This window comes from Sugiyamaella lignohabitans, chromosome A (assembly GCF_001640025.1).
Source record: "Sugiyamaella lignohabitans strain CBS 10342 chromosome A, complete sequence".
Taxonomy (NCBI): Eukaryota; Fungi; Ascomycota; class Dipodascomycetes; order Dipodascales; family Trichomonascaceae; genus Sugiyamaella; species Sugiyamaella lignohabitans.
In genome coordinates this window covers 2,566,581-2,590,625 of record NC_031672.1, presented here as the reverse complement: position 1 = coordinate 2,590,625, position 24,045 = coordinate 2,566,581, and the positions used below count along the sequence as shown (strand labels likewise).

General features: G+C 47.4%; 5 protein-coding genes across 5 annotated transcripts; 3 read left to right on the top strand and 2 right to left on the bottom strand.

The window, feature by feature from the left end:
• Nucleotides 1–1,669: 1,669 nt before the first annotated feature.
• Nucleotides 1,670–4,852, top strand: STE23 (Ste23p; the record flags this gene model as incomplete). Its single annotated transcript, XM_018882782.1, has 1 exon — nt 1,670–4,852. One exon carries the CDS (start codon nt 1,670–1,672, stop codon nt 4,850–4,852), a length of 3,183 nt encoding a protein of 1,060 aa, XP_018735036.1.
• Nucleotides 4,853–4,976: 124 nt separating this feature from the next.
• Nucleotides 4,977–6,095, bottom strand: TAP42 (Tap42p; the record flags this gene model as incomplete). Its single annotated transcript, XM_018882781.1, has 1 exon — nt 4,977–6,095. One exon carries the CDS (start codon nt 6,093–6,095, stop codon nt 4,977–4,979), a length of 1,119 nt encoding a protein of 372 aa, XP_018735035.1.
• Nucleotides 6,096–6,377: 282 nt separating this feature from the next.
• On the top strand, nt 6,378–7,958 carry AWJ20_814 (uncharacterized protein; the record flags this gene model as incomplete). The annotated part of the gene is made up of 2 exons (XM_018882780.1): nt 6,378–6,416; nt 6,645–7,958. The coding sequence occupies 2 exons, from the start codon at nt 6,378–6,380 to the stop codon at nt 7,956–7,958; spliced, it is 1,353 nt and encodes a 450-aa protein (XP_018735034.1).
• A 1,946-nt stretch (nt 7,959–9,904) lies between these two features.
• On the top strand, nt 9,905–11,902 carry ASG1 (Asg1p; the record flags this gene model as incomplete). Its single annotated transcript, XM_018882779.1, has 1 exon — nt 9,905–11,902. One exon carries the CDS (start codon nt 9,905–9,907, stop codon nt 11,900–11,902), a length of 1,998 nt encoding a protein of 665 aa, XP_018735033.1.
• Nucleotides 11,903–12,334: 432 nt separating this feature from the next.
• AWJ20_812 (uncharacterized protein) lies at nt 12,335–13,039 on the bottom strand (the record flags this gene model as incomplete). Its single annotated transcript, XM_018882778.1, has 1 exon — nt 12,335–13,039. The coding sequence occupies one exon, from the start codon at nt 13,037–13,039 to the stop codon at nt 12,335–12,337; it is 705 nt and encodes a 234-aa protein (XP_018735032.1).
• Nucleotides 13,040–24,045: the final 11,006 nt, after the last annotated feature.

Below are 24,045 nucleotides of genomic sequence, written 5' to 3'. Positions count from 1 at the left end.
CGCCCCCCATCCTTAGTATTCTACTAAAATGACGGATATTGGGAGTGGAAGGAATAAGATTATTGATTGATGAGCTAAGATCACTCATACTGGACTTTTTAAACAGGGTGTTCGGTCCAGCGCTTCATGTTGGAGATACTAGCTGGCTGACAAATACCAGACTCCGCCACCAGTCAGACTTCACGGATGTGCTTATATAGTTTAGGGTGTTACTAGTAAGCAAATTAGTTTATAACTGTCTTGATTATCCAATGTCACTATATCACAGTATAGTTATACTTTTGCAGTCAACTCGGGATTCAAACAGCCAGTAACATGATCTCACTTGGCCCAACAGCAGTTCAACCGGCATAGAGTTAGCATGTCTGTGTATACTACACGGTATTTTATTAGTCTGGCAAGTCACACACTCCAGAAGACCGTCCAAATATAAGCGAGAACATGGACATCTATCCAAGTTATGACTAACAAATCATCATAGCTTGTCCCAGTTGACTCGTCTCAATCGATCCATAATTGTAAACCAATAGAGCCTATCTCATGCTTCCACTTGCAATAAAAAGGTAATTTCAGCCAGTAAGCCATGCTGGCATAAGCTGACATATCTGAACCTTGTCACTATCCTTTATTATCGAAATCAGGGGAAGCTGGAGGGGTTCACTATGAAGAAATAACCACAAAGGTGGCTGCTCCGGCCGATTGCCAAATGCCACATTCGGAATCACATTGCTCGATCAACGCCAAACGCAAATTCACAGGGTTAGAAGACTCTCCAATAAATGTGGCACTCATCGGGTCCAATATCCTTGGCCACAGTTACCAGCTGAACCTTCTATGGTGCTAGCGGACATCTCCTCAACAGTGACAATACACCTGGGACCGCATCATTCTGAACCATAAAATATTCAAGAACTTTTTTAGCAAAGTAAGTAGCAGATGAGTCTAATAAGCATAAATTGCTCTTGCAATTGCTAGCAAGTAAGACCGTTGAGACATTGGCTGGATTTTAACTTGCAATCGCGGATGCCGCAGATCGGCAATTGCGATATCGATATCACCGATAATGCGTACTAAACCCCACCGATCGCCATTTTTCGAAGATTACACTCGCTGCATAAATACCATACTCGATCTTTGCCTCACCAGTGTTCATTCTCCTGGAACTGTACACATCATCAAAAATTTTCCCCTCGAGACCTGCTAACCTGGCACAGCTTCGAGATACAATCAATCCGCAAGGTATATGAACGGGCGTTTGTTATTTTCAAGGCTGCCCAAACCATTCGTGTCTTCATCGCTCAAGGTAAGTAGAGGCTATGCCTCGGTAGGTGGATCCGGGCTGGTTTCGTGGGACTGCCTCCGGCGGCTGGGGCTCTGCCCCAGACCCCGTTGCTCCTCTCGCTTAGCTCGAGTCGTTACGTGTACGGTCTCAGCCATCTCCTGCGAAGCAGGAGCTACGGGGTCTGGGGCGAAGCCCCAGCCGCCGGAGGCAAGTCGGGTAGTGCGAGTCGCTATGGATCGTGGGTCACTCAAATTAGGGCTTATTTCAGTGGTATTTGTTATCTCGCCTGTGTAGATTTCAGCGGTAGTAGACCTTTTGAGGTCTGTTGCAGGCTCTGGAGTAGCTGACTAACATGATTCGCAGCTTCACCAAAGGTTAGTGACCACCATGACTAGCAGTGGAATTGATTCGTCTCGGCCTACAACGGCATCTATTGTCGCTTCAAATCTTGAAAAGCCTTTATTGGACGAACGTCAATACAGGGTGATTACTCTGCCTAATAAGCTGGAAGCTTTGCTGATTAATGATGTCGACACAGACAAGGCCAGTGCTGCGTTGGATGTAAATGTTGGTTCATACTCGGATCCGAATGATTTGTATGGATTGGCTCATTTCTGTGAACACCTGCTGTTTATGGGAACTGAGAAGTATCCTTCGGAGAATGAGTATTCGCAGTACTTGTCGGAGCATTCGGGAAGCTCTAATGCTTACACATCGTCGGAAGAGACAAACTACTTTTTCGAGGTGGCTCATGATTATTTAGAGGGTGCATTGGATAGATTTGCCCAATTTTTCATCTGCCCTTTATTCTCTCCAGACTGTAAAGACCGTGAGATCCGTGCCGTAGACTCTGAAAATAAGAAGAATCTCCAATCGGACAGCTGGCGGTTACATCAGTTAGACAGGTCACTTTCCAATCCCCACCATGTTTATAACAAGTTCTCCACCGGCAACTTGACCACTTTGAATGACGAGCCATTGGCCAGAAACGTCAATGTTCGCGATGAATTGCTGAAGTTCCATCAACAGCTGTACTCTGCCAATCTTATGAAGTTGGTCATTGTTGGACGGGAATCGTTAGATACTCTGGAAGAGTGGGTGGTATCCAAGTTTTCTGCAATTCGCAATATTGATATTCCACGACCTCATTCTGAGTACCATTCCAATGGTATTGTCCCGTTGACTTCAAAAGAGTTAGGTAAGATAATCCGGGCCAAACCTGTCATGGACACAAAACATTTGGTGTTGACTTTCCCAGTCCCTGACCAGCGTCCTGTGTATACTGTCAAGCCCAGTCATTATTTCTCACATCTTATTGGCCATGAGGGTCCTGGTTCATTGTTACACTATTTCAAACAGCGAGAGTGGGCTAATTCACTTTCTGCCGGGTCTCAGCATGTTATCGATGGAACTGACTTTTTTGTTGTCGATGTTGAGCTTACTACGAAAGGTTTAGATAACTATGAACAAGTTCTTTATGGAATTTTCGAATATTTGAAGCTTCTTGAACTCACACCCCCTCAGTCGTGGATTTTCGACGAATTGAAAGAAATGACAGTCGTAGACTTCAAATTCAAGCAGAAGACAGATGCTATTGATGTTGCCTCAAGACTGGCCACTGTTTTACAACGACCCGGTCTTCCACGAGAACACTTATTAAGTCACAACTTGATGCGGGACTACAGATCTGAGTTGATCAGTGATTTCGTCACATACCTTAACCCCGATAATTTCCGAGCGGTTCTCACTGGTCAATCACTCAGTGGTCTCGATAAGCGGGAAAAGTGGTATGGAACAGAATACTCGGAACAAAATATTGATCCAGAAATCCTGGCCAAATTAAAGAACACCAAATATGATGCTAAGACGTCGCCATATCAACTCCCTGCTAAGAACGAGTTCATCCCTACGAACTTCGCAGTTAATAGAAAAGAGCGAAATAGCGACGAACCTCTGAAGCGTCCTAATTTGGTCAGACGAACTGATCAAGTGAGTGTATGGCACAAAAAAGACGACACCTTTTGGGTTCCTAAGGCACGTGTCTATATCAAACTCACCAACCCATTTGCTAACATGACACCATCGAACTCAGTGAAGACTGGTATGTTTGTCAGCCTGATCAATGATGCGTTGGTGGAGTTTGCTTATAACGCAGAAGTAGCCGGCTTAAGATATGAAGTAGCTACTGCAAAGGGCGGTATAGAGATTTCCGTCAACGGATATAACGATAAAATCCTGGTATTGATTGAACGCATTTTGGAGAAGATCAAATCGTACAAAGTAGTTGATCCAAGTAGATTTGAGGTGTTGAAAGAGAAATCTCAGAGATCAAATCAAAACTTTGGCTATACTGTTCCATATAACCAAATTGGCCAGTACACATACTTCTTGTTGAACGAACATGTTTGGCACATTGATGAAAAGAGTGCTGAGCTTGATAATTTGGAGTTACAAGACATGCAGGCTTTTATTGGTGAATTTGTCCGCCAGTTTCAGATCGAGATTCTTGCATTTGGTAACATAACCAAGGAGGAGGCGTTGAAGGTGTCTGATCTTTGTGTGGACATTTTGAGAAGTCGTCCACTGGCTGTTTCACAGAGAGTACTTGGAAGATCGTACCTACTCCCCCCTAGCTCTAGCAATTACTACAACATCAACTTGAAGGATGAAAAGAATGTCAATTCATGTATTGATTACACAATGCAGGTTGGTCTTATTACTGAAGCTGAGAAGCGTGTTACTCTCGAGCTACTTGCTGAAATCGCACATGAGCCGGCTTTTAACCAACTAAGAACCAAGGAACAACTAGGCTATGTTGTATTTGGTGGAGTACGTAGTACCCGGACTACCATGGGGTACCGTGTTCTAGTCCAGAGTGAACGTACCACGGACTATCTCGAAGAACGTATCGACCAGTTCTTGTATAAATTGGGAGACATTTTGGAAAAGCTCCCTGATGCCGACTTCAAGAGCTATGTCGAAGCTGTCATAGTGCGTAAACTGGAGAAGCGTAAGAATTTAAGTGAGGAGTCTAATAGATACTGGACTCATATCCAGTCTGGTTACTATAACTTCTTGAAACACGAGTCAGATGTGGAAATCATCAGAACTCTGAAGAAAGAGCATGTCATTAAGCTCTACAACGAATATATCAACCCCGACTCCCCTAGCCGATCGAAGCTGGTGGTGCATTTGAAGTCTCAATCACCCCCAGTCCAATCGCAGGAAGTGCTTATAACCACGGCAGTCATCAACCTTGCTTCAAAGTATAATATTGAGTACACACAAGCGGAAATGGCAGAGATGGCCGAAGCGTGTCAAGGTAAAGAACTGCCAGAGATTGTTGCAGTCATTTCGGCCAAACTCTCTGCCAAGGGCCTATCGAATTCTGATACTAGCAAGTTCCTTAGCGAGCTCAACGCTAGTGTCAACCCTACTGGCGATAAAAAGTACCCGGAGGGCGAAAACATTACCGATGTCGGCCATTTCAAGTCCCGTCTGGCTCTTACCGAAGCTCCTACACCTCTGTTCGACCTGTCTATGTACCAGGAACAAGGTGCCAAGTTGTAGATTTTTTCTTCTTTAAATACATGCTAAAAAACATATGTGCAAATGCCTCGGGCATCTACCTTTTATTTATACTGTTTCTTGAAACCTTTTGATCCGAGTCTTAAGCTCGGGCTGCCTCCAGCATCTAGCCTCTATTGATAGTGTTGCCTGAACCCTTTGGATTTGCCTCGGTGAATTCATCCCATTCTCGGGCTTTGAGAGTTTTGCGATCCTGAGCTTCCATGTCGTCCTCGTCCTCGCTTTCTTGTTTAGCACTTTGCTCGCCACCGCCCTCGATAATACCACCTCGTTTCATTTCTTCTTCGAGATACTCCTCCACAGACATGGTTGGCAGGGTCTGGCCCGTGCCAAAAGCGTTTTTGGCAATTTGGTCTCTGGTCGAGACTATTGTGAATGGTCGGTTGACCTTGCCAGATTTCGTTAGCAGCGGTTGTTGGTGTACTGGTTGCTCCAAACGAGTTGTATAGCCTGTATTTGAACGTGATGCTTCTCTGTCATCCGAGTGGGGTCTTGGATTGGTGCTAGGATCAGGCGGTGGTGGCATCGTTCTTAGAAGCTCTACTTCCATAGCTAAGTTCTGGAGCGCAGTGAACGACTTGAGAGCGTAAATACCCAGTTGTGCGAATTGTACTTGTCGGTAAGTTTCATCGTCAAATGAACTGTCTTCAGTATCGTTTTCGGAGGCCGGATGTGCTTTGTTGAATGCTGCTATTTTCTGTTCTAGTGACTTTTCCAGTTTAAACATCTCGATTTTCTGAGCTCTTCTGTCAACAGCGTCTTTTCCTTCAAGCAGTCTGAAGTCCGGCAGGCTGTCTGCATCGTTCTCTCTGCTTTGAAGAGCATCTTGTAGTTTGGACGAATAACTTTTTAGTAAGATCTTGTAGGCATCGAGCTGGGTAAGAAATGCAATATGGCTCTGAATAACTGATTTAACGGCTGATAATCGTCGACTTGGATCTAATGGACCCTCGTCTGGTGGTGGTCGTGCTAATAGTGCTGCCAGATGGTAGTCTATTGATAAATACCTGATACTGCTAGTGGATATATCTTCAGCAGACTCGTTACGACTGAATAAACCTAATCTGTCTGCCAGTTTGCGACAGCTATTGAACAGAGCCAGAGTCTCTTTATATGTCTTTGAATAGTCATCGCTACGGAATGGGATTTTGCCAGATTCAAGCTGTTGTTGTTGCTTGACTGCCTTGTCAAATTGACTCTTTAGAGATACTGGTTGATCTGACATAGCAGCTATTATAAGTTTGTGACTTTTTTTGAATTGGTACCTCTTGGTCAGAGGATATGTATAGTGGGTTGCTAGTAGACTCAATTGGCTTGCAGCACTTTTGTTTACTAATGACGCTGGATATTGGATATCGTCTCGTCCACCGAATTAATTCTATCGTCTCTATATTATTTTACCGGAAATTTGAACTTCAAACTTCCCGAATTGACAAATTTATATACCTTTCGTCTCAATACTCCAGCTTAAGCTACTACCTACCTGCTCATCAAGCATAAGTGGTAGATGTTGACTCGACTTGAAACAGGACTGCTCACGTGTTTTGTGACCCGGACTCAACAGCTAGTATTTGTTTTATTTACATCTGACAGTTGTTTTTTCACCTAGTCACCACCCATTGGTTGCGAAAAAATGTCTCTTCGTAAGTTTATGTTTTCCAGCAAGACCCAAATTGCATGGTTTTATTTTTATACTAGTATGTGACGCTAACTTTACAAAGATAACCCCCCTTTCCCGCCATATGCGAACAATGATCCCAAATCATTTGCTAAGGCATCTGCTACTACCAGATGGCCAGCTATTGTCACAGGTGTAATTGATGATTTACACACCAGTATTGGTGAGTTGGATTCTTCAAAGCAAGAAGACAAGATTGCTGAAGGTAAAAAGATTCTTGAGCAAGTGGTCAGTTTGAAGCATGAGCTCCAGCATGATCGGTCTATTGAGCCCCTGCCAACTGCTGGTGTAGCATCTGATTGTAAATCTTACAATGAAGAGCTGAGTGCTATTGGTCCATTGACTTGGCAATCAGCTCCTTGGCTTTATTCTGAATGCTACCTATATAGAAAACTGTACACATTTTTCGAATTGTCACAGCACTGGAAGTCCTATGACATTTTCGCCCGTCAAAAGATCGAGACTTTCCAGAAATCAGCAAGTGCCGTGGCCGAGCTGGCTCTTCGTTACAAGGCTCTGGCCGAACAGTTGAAAGCACATCATACCAATGCTGACTCTGAAGCTATTCAAGTGCTGTTTTCCGAGTTCACCGATATCTCTCTGTGGGGCAATGCTACAGACTTGTCATTACTCGTTACTGTTTCGTTAGAAGAGATCCAGAAATTGCAAGGAGCAGAGGTCCGTAAACAAAACTCCAAAAACATTCTCGCCAATGATCTCCCTGCTGCCTGGGAAGCTATCAGCAGTGAAAAAGGCGGACGAGTCGACTTTGTGCTTGACAACTCTGGTTTCGAACTGTACACCGATTTGGTATTTGCTCTCTTTTTACTCGATTCTGGACTGGCTGATACTATTGTACTTCACCCCAAATCACTGCCATGGTTTGTTTCTGACGTGCTTCCCCACGATATTCTACAGCTCTTCAACCTTTTACAAGACACTGAAGCGTTCCCTGATCATCGTGCTGACATCGACTATCTCGTTGAAAAGCTGATCCACTATCACAGCGAGGGTCAACTGGTGATCCGAACATCCAGTTTCTGGACCACTTATGCTCCATTCTGGGATATCACCGAGAAAGAAGACCCCTGTGGCGGCCATCTTGTATGGGAAGATCTTAAGGACTCGAAACTTGTCATTTTCAAGGGCGATCTCAACTACCGTAAACTGGTTGGCGATATTATGTGGCCACGAACCACGCCATTCCTGACTGCCATTCAAGACCTAGCCAGTTCGGGTCTGCGAGTACTAACACTCCGAACCATCAAAGCCGATGTGGTAGCTGGACTCGCCGAAAACAGAGAACAAGAACTCGAAAAAGAATGGGCTGCCCTTGGCAACTCGAACCCCCTAGGCTGGGCCTACAGCGGCAAGTACGCCTTGATCCAGTACTCGAGCGGTGAAAATTAAAATAGATTAGCACGTGTAGAAAATAAATATTTTAATCGTTGAGTGGCGGTGGAGGTGGTGGTGGTGGCGGTGGTGGCGGAAACATGCCTCCGGCGGCTGGGGCTCCGCCCCAGACCCCGCTGCTCCTCTCGCTACGCTCGAGTCGAAGCTCCGAGGTTCAAGCACCGTGATGTCCCCACATCAGCAACAACGCAACCCCCACGCAAACTACTGCGGAGCAGGAGCCACGGAGTTTGCGGCGGAGCTCCAGCCGCCGGAGGCAAATCTACCCTCGGAAAAAATACCCGAGAATACTGTAGAAGTTGGTTTTGGTGGCCAAAAGCAGTCTACGTCATTCTGTTTGTGAAGCTGCAGAACGACTTCGCCACCAGCAGATAGAGCAAGCAAGTCTGGTCACATTAGCCCTTCGGCCGTTGCGAATATGTATAAGTCGGCGCAAACGTCGGATGGCCGTCGGGTGGCCGTCGGGTGGTGTGTTTTGCCACGAAAATTGTGAAGCTCGTCACTGGTGATACCAGTGGTGAAGAAAATTGGAATCCGGTTGGCAGGGGAAAGTGATCTTGGGTGATGACTCGAGAATCATGGGCCGCAAGTCCGTCATGGGCGTTTGATATCCGAGATGGGCGAGGCGGTAACCCGCATATAACTCGCAGCTCACCGGGATCAGTGCATGGAGACAAGAATTGGCTGCTCGACGTCTTGCAGGTGACGATGTACATTACCCATTTAGCGGGAATCACGCGATTTTTTTGGACCGGGAAGCAGGGACATGGGCCAAAAGTCGAGCATCCATAAATGAGCTAAATCTATATAAACAATGATGACCCTGGGTTGCTAGAATAAAGTTGATCATGTCTTACCTCTGCATAAATATGCACTGGAAATGTCAGATGCGACCTTATTTTAGAAGATCGTTGCTCAAACTGGCTGCTATTGTTGCAAAATTGGTGCCGAACTTGAAACAGTGAAACATTAGGGGCGCTCTATCTAGCAACTTTTCATTATTCAACTTAGATTTATACTTTTTTATATTATTTTATTCTGAAATTTTTTTTCTTTCCTTCTTAAACATTTGTCTTCTCATGAGTTAACAATGAGTGTTGGAGGTGGTTTAGATAGGATATTGAACCAGACTGGCCCGGATAATCCTCCTGTAATAGTCGGTTCCAAGCGTAAGCGAGTTGCAGTTGCCTGTAATTCTTGCCGGCTTAGAAAATCAAAGGTAAGTATTGGGATTATTTGTTTTTGGTGTTTGGGTTATTAGGATGGTGATATTATGGTGTTACCAGGGCGTTATCTTGATTTTTGGTTCCTAAGGGGCTGGATAATGACCAGCATTTTTCGAGAATGTATTGATTAGATATCTCTAGGGATCAATTGTCTTGGTAATAGAGCTGATTTGATTCGATTTTACTGGTGATTTTCGGTTGGTAGGGTTGTCGCTTTGGCACGTTCGTGGCAAACATTTAAAATGATTACGTTGTCTTATGATTCGCCAATAAGGGTGAAGCTAGCGTATCGACATCCGGTCTTATCACCAGAAACCACCAAAACACCATCAACAGATATTAAAAGCACGATTTGCGATTTGATTATGAGACCCCCCATGAATTCTGGTATATATCTCCTTTGGATTCCGAATGGGTTCATTGAGTAGGAGGCTAGATGACCACCATAGCCAGGCTTAAGGATATCTAACAGACTCAGTGCGATGGTTGGCGACCAAAATGTTCAACCTGTATAGATTTGGGATTCGAATGTGTGTATCAGGAAACAGCATCGGCTTCGAGCTCGGGGTCCACTTCTGGCACCGAGGGCAGACTGTTTTCTACTAGCGCTTCGCTGAAACAGATTACCAACATTGAAACTATTGTCAAACAACAACCGTCTCTAGATGATATGAAAAGGTATGTATTCAATATCTATATATCTATACCCTTGAGAGAATGGTCTCGAGTGGTCTACACCTAAGATCAACTATACTAATCGGTAACAACAGACTTTTAAGCGATTTCGGCGACAGTATTATCAAGAAGCTAGGCTTCGCCGCGACACAAAACAACCGAGCCACTGCAGATAGATCTTCAGCCGATGTATTATACCCACAACAACGACAGTTTCGTGATGAAACTGAGTCTATTTTTAGCAGTTCTAGCGACGTGAAATCTAGTATTTTTTTCGGACAAAATAGCAGCAATAGTAGCATCAAAAATGACGATGACTATATTTATTTTGGGCCTTCTTCGACTGTAATTTTTTCTAGACGTATACTGTCACTAATCGCGCTTGCATCATGTCGAGCTGCAACCGAGGACCGAAAATTTTCTCCTGTTCAACGAGTCACTCAGTCCAGTCGACAACCCTTGCCAAAATTTAACACCTTTATCGACAAGGATGATATTTATTCTATTCCTGATGACTCAATATGTTACCAGCTGATAAACAAGTTTTTTGAAAATACCGGGATTGTATTCCCGATATTTCATAGACAGATTTTTATTGCCGATTTCAAGTCTACACGAGATTCCGGATTAGCAGCCACTCACAGTGGGTGGTCCTGGCTGGCCCGTCTAAATATAGTTCTAGCACTTGGAACTTTAGATGAAGGTCATGTCAACACAAACTTAGAACAAGGGCAGCAAGCAGAGCTATTTTATTCCAAGGCCATACAGCTTTATCACTATTACAATGGTGCAAACATAATGGCACCGGTGACTCTTGATGTTGTTCAATTTTTGTTGCTAGTATGTCTCTATTTACAAAGGACGAGACGACCACACGAGTGCTGGAATACTATCGGTTTGGCTATTCGTTCGGCCATACAATTAGGTTTACATTCTAAACATGCCCTCAACCGACTGACAAGGCTAGATAGAGAGACAAGGAAGCGAACGTGGCATGCGTGTGTATTAATAGACCAGACCATTTCGGTGACACTAGGCAAACCACAAAGTTTATCTTCTGGTATGCGCGGCCAAGTTGAATTACCTTTACATATCGATGAAGATATTCGAGACATCCATGCCGCCCACGAGACTAAATTGCATTTGCCATCGAGTCTGCTTCCTTCTTACGTTCAATCAATCCGATTGTATAACGTTCTAAGTGATATTGTCGATGATATATATGATGGAAATCTCGACTGGAACGAAGTTTCGTATCTGATAAAAAATGCAGACGAGCTTGAGGTAGTTTTTGATAGAATTGAAAGGTCACTTACAACTTGGGCAAGCGAACTTCCGGACTTTCTTCAAATCATCCCTGCAAACTTTCTCGGCCAGCTCCTTGATGAGATTATTAATGACACCAGTGATTCCTTGGTAAAAAGACAACATGTCATTCTCATATTGCGCTATCACTTTGTGAGACTGTTATTTCACCGGGCCATTATCTCCAATTTGCTCATGCTATTAGCTGATAGAAATAGCGGAGCAAGAGCCAGACCGCATTCGGAATTTGAAGGCAAAAACATTCAGGGTGCTCTGATAGCATGTATTGAGATCATAACCATAGTCCGACGTGCCAGTAATAAAATCTGTCTGCTTGGCCCCTGGTGGTCGATACTGAATTATGTATTTCAGTCGTCACTTGTACTGGTTGCAGTTATAATGTTACGCCATGAATATGAACTGGGTATTCCTCTTGTTCTGATAGAGAATTATCAATTGGTGAACCATCTGGACCAGGCCATTTCGTTTATCGATGACATGGCTAGAACCAATAGTGTCGCAGCAAAGTGTTTAGAATTCCTTCGATATCTTAGATACGCCATCAGCTCGACTGCTGGCAACCAATCTCTCAACTATCAAATGGCCAAGGATAATCTTGCATCAAGCGAAAGGCTCGACGATGAACCAGAATCCGACGTGGGAATCTCTGAATTCCTCCTGGAAAGTGACCTTCGATATCTACAACAGAAGTTCAACCACATTTCCTTTGTATAAGTACCAACCTGTGTAAAAAAAAAAGTGTATCCAAGCATGGGTGCACGGTGTATAATATAGTAACCATTGAAGTATAGCAGTCATAGATCCAATCAAAAATAGAATATCCGTATCCTCTAGATCTTATCGGTCAATAGAGTATCTCAAATATGAGATCATATCGGCAGACACTCTCTCGACGAAGTAGACCATCAATCAGTGGCTTATATTAACTCGTGGATCAACCAACTCATAGTTCAAATTATCACGGTTGATATTCAACTCTCAGATCATATTAATCCACACATAACTTTAAAAGCAATACACATCTACACAGATCACATAAACACACAAACAAAATTTATTGATACACAACCTCAGCTACCACTGAGGCACTGCGTCACATCATCTATAAACAAACTAATGGTAAATCTAGAAAATTCTAAACCTATTCTAACTCTGACGAAACTGCTCCAACTTTCGCAGTTGTTTTCCATTTGCATCAAAATTACTAGGATCTAACCAACCCTCGAATGCTTTCTTCCCCACAGGCCACTCTGAGTCCAGAATAGAAAACCACGCAGTGTCTCTAGAGCGACCCTTCACAATGAAGTGATTACGGAACACTCCCTCAAACTGGAACCCGTAGCGTAGAGCAGCTCTCCGAGAAGGGGCATTAAGGTTATTACATTTCCACTCATAACGACGGTATCCGAGGTCTTCTAATGCATATCTGGACATCAGATACACCGCTTCAGTAGCTCCGACAGTGCGCTGTAATTTAGAAGTATATAATATATTACCCAGTTCAATTGATTTATGAGTGGGATTGATATTGAGAAAAGAGATGTACCCCACCGCCTCGGAGGTCGCATTATCGATAATAGCATAGAACGCATCGTCCGTACTATTAGCGTAACTAGTAATGCACTCCTTAAACTCATGAACTGACTTAAAAGGGCCCACAAGCATATAATCCCACAACTGTTCATTCTCTTTCCCGGCAATCAGAGGATACAGCTGGTCAGCATGTCTTGACTCCAGCGGCACCAGGCTGACCGTCCTTCCCCTGATACTAATACGACCGGGTCTGCCGGCCGGCACCTCCGCATTAGCCACCACCGCACCCACAGGACGCTCACCACTCGACGCTTCCATTTCTATGTCCTTCACTCTTCGCAACTGTCCACCACCATACACTTAGTCACCACCATCAGCTCCTCACCGCATCTCGAGCCCTAGCCCTTATCTTTGTGAGCTCTACAACCTCTACCGCGGATGATACCGCCCTAACCTAAATTTCCATTTACCAACCAATTATTTTGTTTTGTCTTCTATCAGCCAATCATCTTATTTTCCTTGCTATGTGATTGGAAGAAGGTCTATCCGTACTAAAGAAACTAAAGATGAATTAACTATAAAAAGGCCACTTCCGTGCCTATGGAACGATTCGATATATATATATATATATGATTTTTCAATTACAACTATTGAAATATACCTTAATTTTACCTTAGTCTCAGATAAGTAAAGCATTACCAAAAGTAGTATTACACTGCGTAGAGTCAGCCTCACATCTTACCCGGGTGTGCCTCCGGCGGCTGGGGCTCCGCCCCAGACTCTGGTTGCTCCTCTCGCTGCGCTCGAGTCGTTGCGTCTACGGCCTCCTGTCAACTCCTGCGAAGCAGGAGCAACCAGGGTCTGGGGCGGAGCCCCAGCCGCCGGAGGCAGCGGAGCACCCGGGCCCGGCCCCCCACGGCCCAGCGGGGTCCGCCAGGCCTCGAAGAGGAGCTCCGGCTGCAAGTGTGGGGGGTCTGCAACGACCCCGCACTGTGCAGGACTAGGTCTCAGAGGCCTGTCTAAGACATACGCTGGCTACGAAGCCGGTGCTTGGCAAGGCCGTCCGTGTAACGTCGTACATGGGACAGTAGCCAGTTGGTGCAGGTGAAAATTTTTACTGGGAAAATAGGCGGAAATATTACCACACGCCCAAACACTCCTGCGACAGCCTGCGGCAGTCTGTGTACAGGATCGCTGCCGGTCGGCGGGGGTCGTACTTCAGGCCCTCAAAAGATTCAGTTCCACTGTCGTCCACAGAGAGAGGGGCTGCAAGGCGGGCTTGGGCACTGCTTTTTAAGCTTTTAAGTTCATAGCAGGCCGTTAGCCGTTTTTTTCTTCCTTCCTGGGGGCGTGGCCAGATGCCTCCGGCGGCTGGGGCTCCGCCCCAGACCCCGCTGCTCCTCTCGCTGCGCTCGAGTCGAGCGTACACGGTGCCAGCAGTCTCCTGCGAAGCAGGAGCAACCAGGGTCAGGGGCGGAGCCCCAGCCGCCGGAGGCATCAAGCCCGTCAATGCGATCTGACACCCGCTGGACCCAACGGCGACCTGTCAAGACCTGGCCTGGTCGGGTCGGCCGCTTGGCCAGAAGAGGGGCAGGCAACGCGGGGTGCATTTGCAGCGCAGCACAATCGCTTGTGGCTGACTATTTAAGATATTAAGCTACATGACTTGGCAGATCTGCTGCCCGTTTTGGGCAGGTATTATAAAGACTAACGTTATTTAAATCTCCCAATCAGTGTGCGTGCTTGCATTGTGCAGAAATAGCTTATTTTTATTTTTTACTAAGTGCGGGGAACGCGCTCTCGAGCTCCCAACAATCGCCTATCTCCATATTCGGCGATACCCGTATCCACATTCAGCCTGTGGCAGGCCGGTGAGTTGAGGGTGGATGTCTGCCTCCGGCGGCTGGGGCTCCGCCCCAGACCCTGGTTGCTCCTCTCGCTTCGCTCGAGTCGTTCGTTTGTGGCCCCCGTGTTTGAGAAGGGGCCCCTGTTGGTGGCGGGTTGCTGGATAGGGGGGGGCTGATGGTCGTTGGTCTGAAGTGGGCTCACTTTTTAGTAGATCTCTTTTATGTGGTGAGATGGTGTGGGGTTGCTTGCTACGGTGACCCATGCTCCTGCTCCTGCAACCCAGGCAGATGCTGCTGATGCGAGCCTTTCTGTTTCTGGTATTATTGACGCTGCTGAATGATGCCCTACTACTGCTTCTGCTGCTGCTGCTCGAGGTCACTCATTGCAGCGAGCGAGCGTCACAGGGAGAGGGGTAGACTGTGGCTGACGACGATACGAGCTCTATCTGGCTAGCCCGCGCCAGCCATGGTCAACGGCTAGGTTGGACACGGCTCCGGGTCTCGTGCAAGGGAGAAGAGGGGGAGGGGGGCCTGGGTCTGGCCTCCGGCGGCTGGGGCTCTGCCCCAGACCCCGTGGCTCCTGCTTCGCAGGAGTGGCTGGGACCGTGTACGAAACGACTCGAGCGAAGCGAGAGGAGCAGCGGGGTCTGGGGCGCAGCCCCAGCCGCCGGAGGCAGTCCCCCACCACCCAGCCAAGCCAAGCCTGTAGAAGCAGGGTGGCCTGAGCAACCTTTGGCACGGGGCCTGTAGGTAGCCCACCGATCTGCCCGGGCAACTGATGTTGAAAACAGTGACCGTCGAGGTCGGACACGCCGGCGGAGACCGACAGCGCAGGAGCAATCTTACCATGCCTGGATAGACGCAACTGGGCAGAATACGAACTGATCTGACTGTTTGTTTGATTGTTAGGTTGGCTATCCTGTACAGTGCTCTGTTCATCTGTCTCGGTTATAGCAACACCCGGCACCCGGATCGCTCGTTACCCCACGTTACGCAAAATTTTTTTTTTTGGCTCACTGGTGCCTGCCTCTTCGGATACTTCATTGCTTGTTACACACAGTCCAGTTCCAACCGTTTCCATAGAAAGAAAGAGGAAATAAAAACACCAAAAAAGTAAAACACGGGACACGACGTGGCCCGAGCTGTTGATGTCGCGCGTGTTTGGATGTGAAATCACGTTTTTCCGTTTTCCATCCAGCCCACGTTGGGTGCGCGTGTGCACGCTGTTTACAGGGGGGCCCCTGGGTTCACGTGGTTCACGTGGGCCAGTGTCCTCATAGCACGTCTGCTGGATCCAGCAACTGCAAATTTTTCACAACGGTTTTCCTGCCCACTTCGGCGATGCTCGTCGTTCCTGCCTACAGCTCGTTCCCCCTTAAGATCGCCCTGACCCGCCTCATACCAGCCCCTCCTCTTCCCCTCAGAGGGGTCCTGGATGACCTGGGCCTCGACCCGAGTACCGCGTGTCGGGCCAGGGGGCTGCTGGGGGGTACAACGTGGGTCCGGGTGTGCCTCCGGCGGCTGGGGCTCCGCCCCAGACCCTGGTTGCTCCTGCTTCGCAGGAGACTGGGATTTTGGAGGGACGTACTAGCGGTGAGAGGAGTCTGTTGACCCGGTGCTGAGATCACGTGATGGAGATCTGCGCTAGGAGGGGACGGGGGGTGAAGTCGGATGTTCCTTGAACCGGATGGTAAATACGCTACAACACGTGAGAAGGTATTTTTTTTTTATTAAAAAGAGGTTATTAAAGTTCGCCGACATCCGAACTCAGGGCGGAGAGCGCCTTTGTGTATTTCTGGTGCTGAACAAACCTTATTCTTACGCCCGTAAGGGGCTGCTGCGGTCGGCTGGTGGGCAGTTTCCATTGACCGATGTTTTTGTTCCATGGAAGCTTCCAGCGCATGCCTGGCTGCAGTAGTGTGCCGATCTCTTGACTATTCCACCACCTGAAGCTCTGATCCCCGCGGCACCTTGCTTTTTGTGGCACAGTCACATGCACCGAACGTTGCTCCCCAACACAGGTGAACCACCAGAAGTTTTTTTATTTATTTATTTTCACGAACCTTCAGGGGGGGCGACCCAATGCCTCCGGCGGCTGGGGCTCTGCCCCAGACCCCGTAGCTCCTGCTTCGCAGGAGATGGCTGGGACCGTCGACAGAACGACTCGAGCAAAGCGAGAGGAGCTACCAGGGTCTGGGGCGGAGCCCCAGCCGCCGGAGGCATCTGACCACCCAGTAAGTGTAGGATAGCAATAAATAATTTAATTAATTATAATACTTTTTATAGGGAGGTCCAGTGGAGTTTTGGTTTGTATGTATAGTTAAAATCCATGGAATGCTAAGTCTTTTGTTTTCGTCATTATCTTCGTCTCACGTCGTTATGCTTTTTTGAGGTGTGACCTCCACAGAGAAGCGGGTCACTTTTTGTTGGCTGTTTGTCGACTTTAGACGACAGCAGTCAACCACTTTCTATATGTAGCAGATGTCTGATGAGTTAATTCGAACTTTGTTGGCGATATTGGGCTGACTGCCGATGCGGGCTGGCCGTGGCTGCTGTATGTGTAGTAGCCATTGGTGGCTGTTGTGGCATTAGAGGGCATAATCAGTGGTGATAATGGAGGACTTGGCAGGTGTGACGATTCTCTGGTTTGTGGTTTGAGTAGTGGAGAGTCGTATAGGAACTTCTTAGTAGTAGTACGAGGAACTGAAATAGGAGCAGAGGCCGAACCATGGCTGTGATTGTGTCCACAAGAACTGGTAGTTGAACCAACAGCAGAAACTGCTGGCGATGACTTACCAGTTCCTACAACTGGAGAACTCAGATTGTGGAACTTGCCGTTCGAATACATCGACATAGAAACCATAGATACAGAGTCTAACGACTCCGACGATCGGTTCAGCTCTAACAGTTTACAAGTTTCCGAGCAGTAGACTGCTCCTGGAGAGCATTGCTTGTCGCAGACTGTGCAGTAATCCTGGGCCCACATTTGTTCTGTGATTGATACTATTATAGTCTGATATGTTGTGTAGTGTTGTAAATGTTGTGTGTTCTCAACAAGAGTAGTGACTAGATTCAGTGATATCAATATAAATAAAAATACTGGTGAATCCGGTAGTAATCAAGTTCGTAGTAATTTACTAGAGTAACTATTACTTTTGAAGTGAGGATGAACTGATTGTAATCTTGATTTTTAATGGTAGATAAAAAAGCAGTAGCGGCTAAAGCGAAGTGGGGTTATGAATAAAAGACCGATACAACCTTAAACCTGGAATGCTGGTTACTTGAAAGTATGCTGATAAGGTATGAAGCAGTTGATGACCTATTGATATTAAACCAGAATATATATTTCAACAATCAGTTGATATATATTTTTATAATTAATGAAGAATGAAATGTCAGAAAAAAAATCCACTTCCTGGCACTTGTCTAAATATATATATAGACATGAGTGAATGGCAGTGATTGACATGACACAATTAGATAATATATGCGCGCAATGTTGGTGCTTTTTTTTATGACTCTAAGCCAAGGTTAACTGCATAGTCAAAGTGGTGTTTTGCCACGGTTCTTTTTTTTTTTGTCAAGTGGGGTTATTTGCTTTTTTCGAGAATCTTCGACATTTTGCTGAACTTGCTTTTTTCGCCACTCCACTGTACCCCCTCCAGCCCACCATGTGTTGGGAAAACAGGCGCGCGCTTTCGCTCCTGCTAACCACAAGGGTGCGATTGCCAAAAGAAAAACCACGTGCAATTCAGTGATATACACCGTCCTGCTGCTCACCACCGCCCAGGCATTCCTACCTGACCCGTGTGCGTGCGTGCTCTGTGCGTGCTCTAAGCTCACCAAGAGCAATATCTCACCATTCCTCCATAACGTGGGCCAACGTGGGTCCGTGTCGTTCCGGCTCGGTTTAGTGTGCTTGCACGTGATATACAGGGGTTCTGTTGTGCCTGCAGCGGCTGGGCTCCGCCCAGACCGGTTGCTCGCTTCGCTCGTTCGCCGGCGGGCCCGGGCCTGGGTGTCTTGTTTTGGGGGGCCCTAGAGGGGGGGTCACACCCCGCTGCTGCTGCTGCTGCTTCTGCTGCTGCTCGCTCTCACACAGGTCTTGCTTCTTGACCCATGCCTGTCCCCTCCCACCCCCACACCTGCGCAGGTCTCCCTATCTGCCCTCCTGGATCCGCCGCTCGCGAAGCGAGCACAACCAGGGTCTGGGGCGGAGCCCCAGCCGCCGGAGGCAGCGGGGGGTGGTGGGTGTGCCTCCGGCGGCTGGGGCTCCGCCCCAGACCCTGGTTGCTCCTCTCGCTGCGCTCGAGTAGGGCGAGGGGTGGGGGCATCGAGGGGACCGGGTTGACCAGTGTTAAACCAAGTTATTACTGTGTGTGGATTTTGCTATTGCTCGATGCCGGTGGGGCATGAAACAGCATGGACTGCTGTGGTTACCGGCCGGTAGGTACCCAGTGGCCAGGCTGCGGCTGTTGTTCTACAGCAGGCCGGGCTGGCTGCTGGGGCAGCAGCTGGGGTGGTGGAAATTAATGCCTCAGCCGGCCGGGGCTATCGCCGAGGATTGAACGCTCTTGAAGCTCGGTTTACCAGCGCCGGAGGCCATAAATCCCGCTGCCAATGACTTAATTCGCGCAATAAATGAGCTCACCAGAAACAATCATCTGACATCTGAAATGGACGGATGATTCCACCCAGCTCCACGAAGACGTGGCTCCGGCCGGCCTGTTCTCGTGGTTCCGCCCGTAGTGGGGTGGGGTGTGCCTCCGGCGGCTGGGGCGCTGCCCCAGACCCCGCAGCTCCTGCTTCGCAGGAGATGACCAGGACCGTGTAAGCCCTCCTCGAGAGCAGCACCCAAGCCGCCGGAGACATGCCCGCACCCGCCGGGCCCTCACTTCACAGCACCCGGACGGGCACTGCATGGTCGTTTGGGGCCTGTTTCAGGCCGGCCGCGCTTGAACCACAAAGGTTTGTTAGTCACCTTTAGTCACCGACACAACCCGCTAGGTGTGATGAGCGTTACCGGAGCAACCCGGAACAAAGATCGCTGTGACTGAGCCATCATAAGGCTGCTATTCACACACTACTAAGGTGCCAATTAAGGTGCCAAGGTTATGAATATTGGTTTACCAGCAACGGTCACTATGTCGATGATGAGCCCAGAACCGGCCCGGTACCCAGGACTCTGATACAGGTTGTCAAAACCAGATCGGACTCGGACCGCGCCCGGTTTAGGTAGGTCGGCTACTCCACAGTGGTCCTGGTTGCTGGTTGCTGGTCCACAGCATCCGTTTGTGGCTACTGGACAGGGCTCGAAAAGGCTAGCAAGCACGGCGTTATACTGTCATTGTCAATTGTCATTAAGGTTAGCTCGAGAGGGCCGATCAGTAGCAGAACTGCACGTGCTGAATCGCACCTCGAGCCCCGGTAGCTCGGGTCGTGGGCCCGGGCCAGGGCGACCGTGCCTCCGGCGGCTGGGGCTCTGCCCCAGACCCCGTGGCTCCTCTCGCTACGCTCGAGTCGTTTTTTACATGGTTCCAGCCAACTCCTGCGAAGCAGGAGCTACGGGGTCTGGGGCAGAGCCCCAGCCGCCGGAGGCACGGTCTCGTCATCTGTGGACCGGGTTGCAGTCGGCAATTACATAATGCCTATGACACATTTCGCGCGATGAGGTGACCCCAGAAAAAAATTCTTCACGGTGCCGGCACCGGCCGCAGCAACATACAAGCCCACCAGTTTCAGACGCACTCGGCCATCGCATGACGAAATGGGCTCATCGCAGGACCTGCTTTTCGGTCTCGTCCGTTGTTGGAATTTGCCTGGCCCTCCTCCGTTCGAGAATCAATCATGACAACAAAAAAAAACAAATAAAAAACAAATATGGCGAACATGTGTATATACAACAAAAATAAAAATAAATGATAAAAATAAAATAATAATTAAAAAAATCCTTACATAAACGTAAAATGTAAACATATCATAAAAAATTAATCGCCGAGTTTGTGTTCTTGCACGCATTAGTGTCGAGGAACAACGACAGCTGGCAGCCGGTTGATGAAACACTTGCAAACAAAAAGGGCCTGGTTACGACTTTTGAGTTTGATTTTTCAAATTTGAAATGACCAAATATAGATCCTGTTAGGTAAATTACATATCAACAAACAAAGTAAAATGTGTGTTTTCGAAAAACAAAGAATTTCACTCAAACTAATATTATTTAGACTGTACTAATTAATGCCGGCATTACAACTGCCGGTTGACTCAAGCATAGCTAAATTAAATGCCCGCCGCTGGGACATGCCCTGCTATGCCATGCCATGCCATGTCTGCTATATTCGCCTCGACCCGCATAAAGACTGTCATTCGTGAACTGTGAACCGTGACTACTGCGGGTCCATGGTTCACACTAAGACCGCCACGCTAAATCCACTAAATTAGTGTAAACTAACTCAACAAGAACTAGACTTTACTCAACTGGTAACGTTCTAGTTCGCCTGTTGAATGCCAAGGTGGCATTAACTACAGTCACCTCCACGTTTCCGCGACCCTCGACGCAACGACTCGAGCGAAGCGAGAGGAGCCACGGGGTCTGGTGCAGAGCCCCAGCCGCCGGAGGCACACCCCTCTCTCTCCCTCAACCTAAGACCGTATACCAAGGCAAGACAGAGGGGTGAAAAAAGACGCACTTTAAACGCAACAACACGCCATAGAGTCCATGTCACGTCTGTCTTGAGCTCATATTGGCCCATTTACTGGCGATTTTGCATGCTTGCGAGGCGGCCGCCGGCCTGTTTGCCACTGGTTGTCGGCCAGTTCCCTGTTCATGGCGACCTGCCTGGCAACAACTACTGACAATCGTATATATTTTTGCCATCTGAAACAGACGCTCGACCGCTTGCGTGCACTCCCAGCCCCCACCGCCGCCATGAACCTTATACCATGTACCACGTAAAACACGGTCGTCATTACGCTGTGCCGGTTTTGGCTGGGGGCACTGCCTCCGGCGGCTGGGGCTCCGCCCCAGACCCCGCTGCTCCTCTCGCTTCGCTCGAGTCGTTGCGTCGAGGGTTACCCAGCGTTGACTGTTGTCAGTGGGACCGACCCGACTCGAGCGGAGCGAGAGGAGCAGCGGGGTCTGGGGCGGAGCCCCAGCCACAGGAGGCGGTCTGTAATTACCATGGCAATTGTTTCGAAGCGTCGTTGCGACCGGAAGTTTGGGGATTGGGTTGTGTACGTCATATTCATGTTGTATTTAATTTACGTTTAACTACATACAGATATATATTGCACCCGGCTTTTATTGAAAGTACATGGGAAAGCGGGAAGCATGTTATAGTATAGCGCTACGACGCTAGTTTAGTGTGTATAGTTGTGTGGTAGTACATTTGCTGTTAGAGGAAGGACCAGGCGCGCGAGCCTTGCCAACGCTAATCTAATATTATGTTGAGCAAACTCTACCGTAGTCTCGACGGAGAACACTGGCTCCAGTTAGCTAACTAGGTCCATTTTAGAACCTTGAGGCTAGAGAAGGCATCTAATGTAGCAGCAAAATCAATATCAATAAAATACAAAAGCCTTCAGTGCAAAACGCTAATGTTACTTGTGCTTATAAACTGCCCAAAAAATTATTTGCCATGTCTAGCGCCTAAGTTACCGTTGATTTGTCGATAGTGTTGCCCCATATTAGCTAGTAACTCACTAGTCTAGATCAATAGTGACTCTCTCGAGGTACTGCATGTGGGAACCGTTTCCTAAATAGTGTTCGAGTAATGGTGAATTAAATGAGCGGTCATGGTTGCTCCGTGTAATCTACCCTTGGGAGCTACTCTTAATCGTGAATCATGCCTCCGGGGGCTGGGGCGTTGCCCCAGACCCCATTGCTCCTGCTTCGCAGGAGCTCTCTAGCACCGGCTTGGGAATTCATGGTGAGAGGCTCCTTCGAGCAATCTGGTAACCTTTTTCTACCAAAATGTGTTGTAAGGGACACCAACTTATCTTCTACTTTCTAAGGTGGCAAGCGGAACCCTCTTTGTCAGACAGCCTTCCAGTGAGCAATAAGGTTAGTGGCCGAGCCTAGGCGCTATTTGCTGGGTCCAGAAGTTGACGACATGGGTCGGATAATAAAGTGCGTTTCTAAGAATCCATTTTCTGTCCTACATTTTCAGTGTGCTATTATTACAGTCGCATTTTGACTACAATCAACACCTAGATAGGCAGTAACTCTCTGATTCTGTATGACCCTGTCGGAAAATGAATCGGAGTCTGTTCTATGAGTCAGTATGACCGTGGCAGCTTGAAGTGCTGTTGCAATTTGGCCCCAATTGGAATACTCCTATCATCATGGACATGACGACTGTAACCACAGGACCCACGTTCATCTCCTCACCGCCGGCTATGAAACGTGATACCAGCCAGAGTGCCATCGCATATGTAAAGTATATCACCGAGCGTAGCCAGGCAACAGGAGCTGTCAATACGTGGATTGTCCTCCAGCAAAGCAAACTAAATAGTCAAGGAAATGTAAATATTCCAAGCAGAATAACCGAGAAACCGTCATAAGCGAATGAGAGGTAATTCTTTCAATATTCCGCTATAAATGTGACCTAGGTATCAGCTTGAGTTCACGTAACTCTTTTGAGTGACACGGTCCCAATCGAAGGGTAGTGAGACAAATGTTGACCAGGAGTGGCTCAACCCTCTGGTTGTTCTGTAGATATTATGAAATTCTGGTGAGAATGAGAGCCGTACTACACCACTATTAGAAGTTACTATCAGTCAGGCAGCCATACAATCTATAGTAGTTGGAGTCTCGTATGAATTGCCAACACAACTGCATCACTCGAGAAATCTTCAATCGTCAAGATGACTTCCCTAGTCTTGCAAGATGATTCAGGAGGTCGGGAAACTCTGCCTCAGGGAACTTCAGGTTCCCGCGACAAGATTCCTTCAAAGAAATGAAATGCGATGTGTGGCAACATGCTACTGACATAGATAAAGTCTCTTCTTCGCGATACCTTCAATTGAGATTTAGATACGAACCATTCTAGAAGCGAGTGAATTAAGATAATCAGCGCTCCAATAACCCAGTTCAGTTTCATTAGGGGCGAGCAATGGGCTGAACAGCGATTCTCATCATATATCGATAACAGAATTAAAAGTTAAAAGTGATGAAGCGGATAAATGGAATAGTTACGAACTGTTATGTAGTCTTCGTATAATAAGCAGATATTCCTATCCCATAGCAGACTCTCTGAAACATTCTAAAAGAAGTACAAATTGGGTCCGATCTAATTTAATGATGTTCTAACAAGTAAAGTCGCTGAATCAATGTTTCACGAGTTCCGTGTACCATTAGTCCTCAATATCGTCTGCCAGCCAGATTGCCCTTGAAAGCAGCAGCTCGGAATTGAATCAAACCTGCCAAAGGCACTCCGTTTTTCAGAAACTGTTCAGTACGGACTGCCTATACAGACCGCG